General features: G+C 43.6%; 1 protein-coding gene across 1 annotated transcript in view; it reads right to left on the reverse strand.

The window, feature by feature from the left end:
- The window catches only part of LOC116401180 (aspartyl/asparaginyl beta-hydroxylase-like), a 9975-nt gene extending 2380 nt beyond the window's left edge, over nucleotides 1-7595 (reverse strand). Inside the window, exons 1-21 of the mRNA XM_031879456.1 lie at nucleotides 7589-7595; nucleotides 7090-7140; nucleotides 6612-6716; nucleotides 6408-6449; nucleotides 5245-5280; nucleotides 4990-5034; nucleotides 4644-4673; nucleotides 4530-4562; nucleotides 4357-4392; nucleotides 3515-3562; nucleotides 3324-3404; nucleotides 2920-2961; nucleotides 2751-2836; nucleotides 2540-2626; nucleotides 2267-2417; nucleotides 2024-2160; nucleotides 1830-1928; nucleotides 1326-1415; nucleotides 645-782; nucleotides 380-515; nucleotides 19-110 (exon numbers count right to left, since the gene is read on the reverse strand). Of these exons, the coding sequence (XP_031735316.1) occupies nucleotides 19-110; nucleotides 380-515; nucleotides 645-782; nucleotides 1326-1415; nucleotides 1830-1928; nucleotides 2024-2160; nucleotides 2267-2417; nucleotides 2540-2626; nucleotides 2751-2836; nucleotides 2920-2961; nucleotides 3324-3404; nucleotides 3515-3562; nucleotides 4357-4392; nucleotides 4530-4562; nucleotides 4644-4673; nucleotides 4990-5034; nucleotides 5245-5280; nucleotides 6408-6449; nucleotides 6612-6716; nucleotides 7090-7140; nucleotides 7589-7595 (1572 nt within the window). The remainder of the gene's footprint in view (nucleotides 1-18; nucleotides 111-379; nucleotides 516-644; nucleotides 783-1325; nucleotides 1416-1829; nucleotides 1929-2023; nucleotides 2161-2266; nucleotides 2418-2539; nucleotides 2627-2750; nucleotides 2837-2919; nucleotides 2962-3323; nucleotides 3405-3514; nucleotides 3563-4356; nucleotides 4393-4529; nucleotides 4563-4643; nucleotides 4674-4989; nucleotides 5035-5244; nucleotides 5281-6407; nucleotides 6450-6611; nucleotides 6717-7089; nucleotides 7141-7588) is intronic.

The raw sequence follows: 7595 nt of genomic DNA on the forward strand, positions 1-7595 counted from the left end.
GTGTGTGTGTGTGTGTACCTGTCCTCTCTTGCAGCCTGTAGCCTCAGTGAACCTCTCCAGCAGTGAGCAGGTCTTTGGGACGTTCTGACAGGCGTTTCCTACTTTCTTCCCTAAAAACACACAAAACACATTCAAACCTCAGTAACGCTTCAATCAAAGTTCATATTTTAATGATCAATTATTATTATTATAATTCTCCAAATTAGACCGACAGTCCTACTGAGTACAAAGTGAGGTTTAATCAAGAAAACAAACCTGAGTGATAAATACTGATGTCTGTGCTAAATGTGTTGCATGACACATAAACAGACTAAAGAAAAGAATACATGTATATATAAATACATACATGTATATATACATGTATGTAGCTGGTGTGTACCTTGTTGCCAGAGGGTGTACTGGCCCCACTCCCCCTTCTCTCTCAGGTTCTCCTCCTCAGGAACAAAGGAACCCGTGTTGTGGTCCATCACGTTCAGAGCCTCCTCTCTGATCGTCTTCCAGTTCCTCTCCAACGCCTGAGACACAAAGAAATGTGGATTCAGAGTATAGATAAGAGGACTAGTAGTACCGATACTCCTGAATGAGTTTGAATGTGTCCCCCTGAGGCCTCACGGAGGAGGTGATGGGCTGACGGGTTTGCTCACCCTGACCAGGTCGCTGTACCCCGTCTCTCTGGACGTCCACCACGGCTGAGCCTTCAGTCCGTCCACGTTGTACAGAGATCTCTGCCACACGGACGCAAAGTGACCGCGCTGGTGACCCAACTCATACCAGTGGTAGGCCTGGAGGAGAGGGACAGAGAGAGACAGACTTTGTAATCTCCAACATGTAAGTTAATTACATATTTGTAACGGTTTACAAAAATAACATTTATTCTATAATTGAACTACGTAACGCAACATAACGTAGCGTAACGTAACATAGCGTAACGTAACGTAGCGTAGCGTAACATAGCGTAACGTAGCGTAACGTAGCGTAACGTAACATAGCGTAACGTAACGTAGCGTAACGTAGCGTAACATAGCGTAACGTAACGTAGCGTAACGTAACGTAGCGTAACGTAGCGTAACGTAACATAGCGTAACGTAACGTAGCGTAGCGTAACGTAGCGTAATGTAGCGTAACATAGCGTAACGTAACGTAGCGTAGCGTAACGTAGCGTAACGTAACATAGCGTAACGTAGCATAGCGTGACTTAGCGTAACATAACGTAGCGTAACGTAGCGTAACATAGCGTAACGCAACATAACGCAGCGTAACGTAGCGTAACGTAACGTAGCGTAACGTAGCGTAATGTGGTTCCATGTCAGCGTGACTTCACTCACTTTGTCGTCTCCGACTCTCTGCAGAGCGTCGCCCAGGTGGAAATAAAAACGGCCGTCATCTGTTCCTGGTTCACCCGACTCCAAACCCTCCTAAAGGAGACAGAAACCAGGAGATGAGGTAACAAGGAGAGGAGAGGACAGAAGAGGAGATGAAACAAGGAGAGGAGACAAAACGATGAGAGGAGGTGTGTAGAGGAAACAAGGAGAGTAGCTGAGATGAAGAGAGACAACAAGAAAATAACATTTTCTTTTTCCAATGAACACGTGAAATTAGAAGAGAAGAAGAAGAAGAAGAAGAAGACAGACGGAGAGAAGATGAAGAGAGACCACCAAAGCTAGGAAACAAGGGGAGGAGAGGAGGAGATGAAACCGACCTCAGACTTCAAACATCTGCAGCTGATATTTCACAGAAGAATCACATCTGATTTCTGAATATCTTTATATAAATAAACACATTATAGACGTATGATGTGTTTATACTACACATATATAACCACAGTGTACCTTGAGGTACGGTATACTCTCTTCTATCTTGTTCTCTGACTTCAGGATGAAGCCGTAGTGAACTTTAGCGAAGCCGTTGATAGGGGCAACCTCCAGAACCTGTGGAGACAGACGACCAATCAGAGACGAGGACGGGACACACGCACACACACAGGCACACACACACACATGCACACACACACACATGCACACACCTCCTCAAAGACCTTCCTGGCGCCCTTGTTGTCTCCTAGCAGCAGGTGGGCGACGCCCAGTTCGTTCTTCAGCCCGATGTCTTCTGGAAAGATCTGAACCATCTTCTCCAGCGTCGCCAGAGAGCCGCGCATCCGACCTGACGGAGAAAAACAACAGACGAAGGTCCGACGCTGCGTTGAAGTGCCACCGCGTTAAACACAGAGGTTCATGTCTGAAAGACGTGTTTGTAGTATTTGTGTCACCCAGGAACTGCTGTCTCTCTGCTCGTCTCTTCAGCGCTGCTCTCAGGAGGTCAGAGGTCACATCGGGGAGCTCAGCAGCATCTCTGTAGCTGTTGATGGCTTTTTGCAGCATGTCGTTACTACGCTGCTTCTCAGCCAGGTCGTCCTCCGTCTGGAGACACACACGGTTAGGGGAGAGTCAGTACTGTGCAGTAGTACTGAGCAGTACTACTGTGCAGTAGTACTGAGCAGTAGTACTGTTCAGTAGTACTGTGTGGTAGAACTGTGTGGTACCTGGGCTCTCCCGTAGAGGGCGCGGGGGCTCTGTGGATGCTGCTGCACCAGAGTCTCAAACGCTCTCAGAGCCTCCTCCAGCTTCCCCTGATGACAGAAGTCCGTTCGTTAAAAGATGAATAAAGTACGGTAACGAGTTTTAGCTCAAAACATCTGGAAGATAACTTTACAAACATCGATTGATCGGTACGTGGAGGACAGGAAGCTGTACCTTCTTACGAAGTTTTTCTGCAGCGTCGATTTCCGCTTTAATCGTTTTATCAAATTTATTCAACAGCTTTGGTTTCTTTTTCTTTGCTGGAGGACAAACACAAGAAAAGAGAAATGAAACACAAGAAGCAACTTTAAATGATTCATGTGTTTGTTTAAAAGACTCTCACCTGTTTCTTTGAGCTTCTCCTCGGCACGTTTCCCTGTTGTCCCTGTGACACAGGAGACACTTTAGTATTCAATATTCACCACCATCACAGATTCTAGAGTCAGCTTTGACAACATGAGTGAAAAGAAAAAGGAAGCAAAGACCTTCACCGGGTCAGAAAGAGCTGAAGAGATTTATTTAAATGTGTGTTTAGACATTTCAGCGATCGCTCAAAGTCAAAATACTCCTCAGTGAGAAGAAACTATAGATTATAAACCCTGAAGACGGTCAAGCTGTCATCCCTCTACTAACCACTAGATGGCAGCGTTTTACTGCTGCGTTAAGTTCATGTTGTCTTTGAGCAGCTGGACAAACGTTTCATGAACAATTACATAACCTGGATAGTGTGTGTGTGTGTGTGCTCACCCTCTGTCTCCTTTGGTGTGTCTCTCTGTGGTTCTGGTTCTACTGGTGGTTCAGACTGGTTCTCTGCTTCCACAACTGGCTCTGACAGAACGATTCATGTGTTTATACATCTGGAACACTTCCAGAACAAAACACCTTCTGTCCTCAGACGTGTGCTGCTGATGTAGATTCAAGATGTTTAGACGGCGTACCTGATTCTTGTGTGAACTTGGAGCTCGTCAAGTGTTGTCCAGAGTCTGCTACAGAACAAACAGAAAAACAATATCAAGGCTCATCATTCAGACTGGTGTCATCAGAACTTACTTCACAAGACGTATTATCAGAGCAAACATTGATATCAGTGATAACGCTGGATAATATTCATATCCAGAGCTGCAAAACATGCTTCATCTCTTTTATTGTGCTTCGATATTGCTGCCTGTGAGATAAAACTAGTACTAATTACAAGACCAAGACTTTGAGGGACTGAGCGCAAGATGTTGAGGGTCTGAGATTGAGTTAAGACCAAGACTTTGAGGGGTTGAGACCAGGTCAAGACCAAGACTTTGAGGTGTTGAGACCAAGACAAGACCAAGACTTTGAGGTGTTGAAACCAAGACAAGACCAAGACTTTGAGGGGTTGAGACCAAGTCAAGACCAAGACTTTGAGGGGTTGAGACCAAGACAAGACCAAGACTTTGAAGTGTTGAGACCAAGACAAGACCAAGACTTTGAGGGGTTGAGACCAGGTCAAGACCAAGACTTTGAAGTGTTGAGACCAAGACAAGACCAAGACTTTGAGGGGTTGAGACCAAGTCAAGACCAAGACTTTGAAGTGTTGAGACCAAGACAAGACCAAGACTTTGAGGGGTTGAGACCAAGACAAGACCAAGACTTTGAGGGGTTGAGACCAAGACAAGACCAAGACTTTGAGGGGTTGAGACCAGGTCAAGACCAAGACTTTGAGGTGTTGAGACCAAGACAAGACCAAGACTTTGAGGGCTTAAGAGCAAGACTTTGAGGTGTTGAGACCCTGACAGTGTGTCTGACTCACCTTGACTCTCCTCTGGGGGCCGTTCCTCCACCAGAACTACAACAGGAAACACAGAAATAATCATCAACAGTTCAGTGTACTCTAATAAAAGAACAATACTGTAACTGTGTAGTTACCATTACTACAATGTGGACTGTAGATAATAAATCCCATCCTGTATTTAAATGTCTCACCTCCAGTTGTGTCTATGGTTTCAGCTTGATCCTCTGAAATAAGACAACAAAAGTGAATTATTATGAAAACTATGAACTATTGAAAGCAGAGGACAGAGAAGAGACTTTACTCACCATATGGAGGCAGGCTGTCTCGAGGATCATCTGTAACAGACAGTTACGCTGTAAATGTACTGTGTATTTTGAGGTACTTGTACTTTTGAGCATTTTACATGATACTTTATACTTTTCCTCTTCTACATCTCAGATGTAATTATTGTACTTTTTATGTTTGAATGTTCAATCAATACTTTTACTTTAAGTACTTTAACCACTTTTACTTCAGTAAGGTTTTGAATGCAGGGCTTGTATTTGTAGTGGAGTACTTTCAGTGTGGTATTAGTACTTTTACTGCAGTAAAGTATCTGAATACTTCCTCCACCACTGAAGAAAATTAAATAAAAGACTGTGTGTAACTGACCTGGCACAAAGTCCTCTTCCACCAATGGAGGGAGAGGGACGGCAGCTAGACATGCCAAGACACAGGTTAGAACACACACACACACACACACACACACCATCAAGTAATCTAACATTAGTCCTGCAGCAGACAAACAGGAAGTGTGGCAGCAGACTCAGGTGATGTCTGAGACTCCAAACAAACAGGGAAACAACATGCAGACAGCTTCACATCCAACAACAGCCGCAGAGCCGCTAAACTATCTGCAGGACCAACCTTGGATTTCAGACTCCACATCGTAAGATCTAGAGACTGGATCAGACACAGACGGGTAATAAGTTACCTTTGTGACATCATGTCAGCCGATCACACAGGTTGAAGCACAGTGAGAGCAGGCAGAAGGTAACATTCAGATGTCAGGAAAAGTATTCAGCATTCATTTAAAAGAAGACTGATGCTGTGAATAGAAGTGTCTGCTATACACACGGCATGGACATAAGTATGTGGACACCTGTTCATGTTCATTAACTCCTCTGGTTGTATAGAAGTCTATGAGAAAATGACTCTACCTCTCTCTTGATTTATTACCTCAGTAAACATTGTAAACATTTTGGTTGAAAAAAAACAAGATGGCAACGGTCAAAAAACAAGATGGCGATGGCAAAGACCAAAAACCAAGATGGCGATGGCAACGGTCAAAAAACAAGATGGCAACGGTCAAAAAACAAGATGGAGATGGCAACGGTCAAAAAACAAGATGGAGATGGCAAAGACCAAAAACCAAGATAGCGATGGCAACGGTCAAAAAACAAGATGGCGATGGCAACGGTCAAAAAACAAGATCGCGATGGCAACCACCTACAACCATGTTGGCAACAGCCAAAATACAAGACGGCGGTAAGAGGTGCTGAATGGGGTTGAGGTCAAGTTCTTCCACAACAAACTGGGAAAACCATTTCTTTATGGAGTTGGCTTTGTGCACCTGAGAAAGGGTTGTTGAACACTGCTGTCTAAATATATCTAAATGATCACTGTGTGCTGTAGCATTAAGATTTCCCTTCATGAAATCTGAAATATCAGAATCAAGTATATTTAGTAAGTTTTCACGTGCAAAAAAATGTCTTTGGTATTTTGGAAGTTAAGAATATTAACTATAAAATACTAATTTACAAGATAAATCAGAAGCAAAACTATGGGAACAGACTCAAACCTAAAGTAGACTCAAATATCTGGACAAGGTGTCCACATAGTTTTGTCCATTCAGTGCTCCTGATAATACAGAAGAAGCAAAGGAAGAGCATCAAGGAGGAAATAAGTAGCATTCAATCATCACAGCAGCTCAAAGAGCATCTACATACAAACAGATTAACTTCTGCTTCGTCAGTCAGTGAGAACAACATGGTTCCTCCTCACTCAGCTGTCACAATGCAGACACATACCTTCATCATCATCATCGTCATGGACGGATGACGGGCCGCTCTCTGAGGATGTCAAACAAAGCAGGAATAATGTTCGGATTAAAATAACAGAATGAGAAGCACTATATTTCCCATCATGCTTTGCATTTGGTATTTGGGACCATTTATTGAAAGCAAAGGAAAAGAATGTACATACATTAAAAATACATGCACCACAAAACACACCTGTCTCACTGGCTGAGGTTTCGGTTGACGTGGCTCGTGTTGGCTCCGCCCCCTGTGGCTCTGCAGCTTGCTGATTGGTTGTTTCAGCCGGATGCTTGCTGGTCTCTTTTGGGTTAAAAGCAGACGAGATGTATAATATATTTAATAACATTTCAACCAAAAATAAATAGTTGTAAACTCCAATTTTAATAAGCAGGCATAAGATCTATAGCTGCAACTAATTACATGGATTGATTTAACTCGTCCGGCTGTTCTTTTCCAGCAGAGCACATGTGACTGGTTGCACTGGGCAGGTCTGGGTGGAGCTGCTTTAAAGCCTCAGTGTGTCCGGGTGGAGCTGCTTTGTTGGTGTAACACAGTTGTCTTAGCTAACGTTCTGCAGACACACCCTCAGCTCTGAATATACAGGTGTACCAGGTCACAGTCAGCTCGATTCTACTGTGTGTGTGTGTGTGTGTGTGAGAGATCATCTCCTCACCTGTTTCCTCAGGTGAATCTCCCACCTGTGGTCTCTCTGCAGCCTTCAGCCCTGTTCAGTGGAATATGAGGTTAAAGTGAAAACAGTTTTTACCAAAAGTACTTCCTTAGTTTGGGATACATAGAAAATAAATACCTAATTATATGAAAGAGTTCAGTGCATGAGCGTTAAATAAAGAGCTTCTCCTCAAACATCTGATGAAAAGGCTGACGGTGCATATGGTGTGTGGCTTTACAATCATCACGTTTTACTAAACAATTACAGTCATCACGGTCGTCCCGACGTTGTCTGTGTTCACCCAGAACTCTACGATACCTCGCACACAGAAACTACGTATAAATATGTATGAACCAGATGGTACAAACAATAACTACGCTGCTGTATTTACGACTACATGACGTTATGTTGAGTGTTGATGGAGCTGCTACAGTGTTAGCTTAGCATAGCACCGATCGATCCAGACTCCACTCAGAAAACAAGTATTTTAAAAGTTGTTTACTTGTCAT

This window comes from Anarrhichthys ocellatus, unplaced genomic scaffold (assembly GCF_004355925.1).
Source record: "Anarrhichthys ocellatus isolate YVR2014 unplaced genomic scaffold, GSC_Weel_1.0 scaffold267, whole genome shotgun sequence".
Lineage (NCBI taxonomy): Eukaryota > Metazoa > Chordata > Actinopteri > Perciformes > Anarhichadidae > Anarrhichthys > Anarrhichthys ocellatus.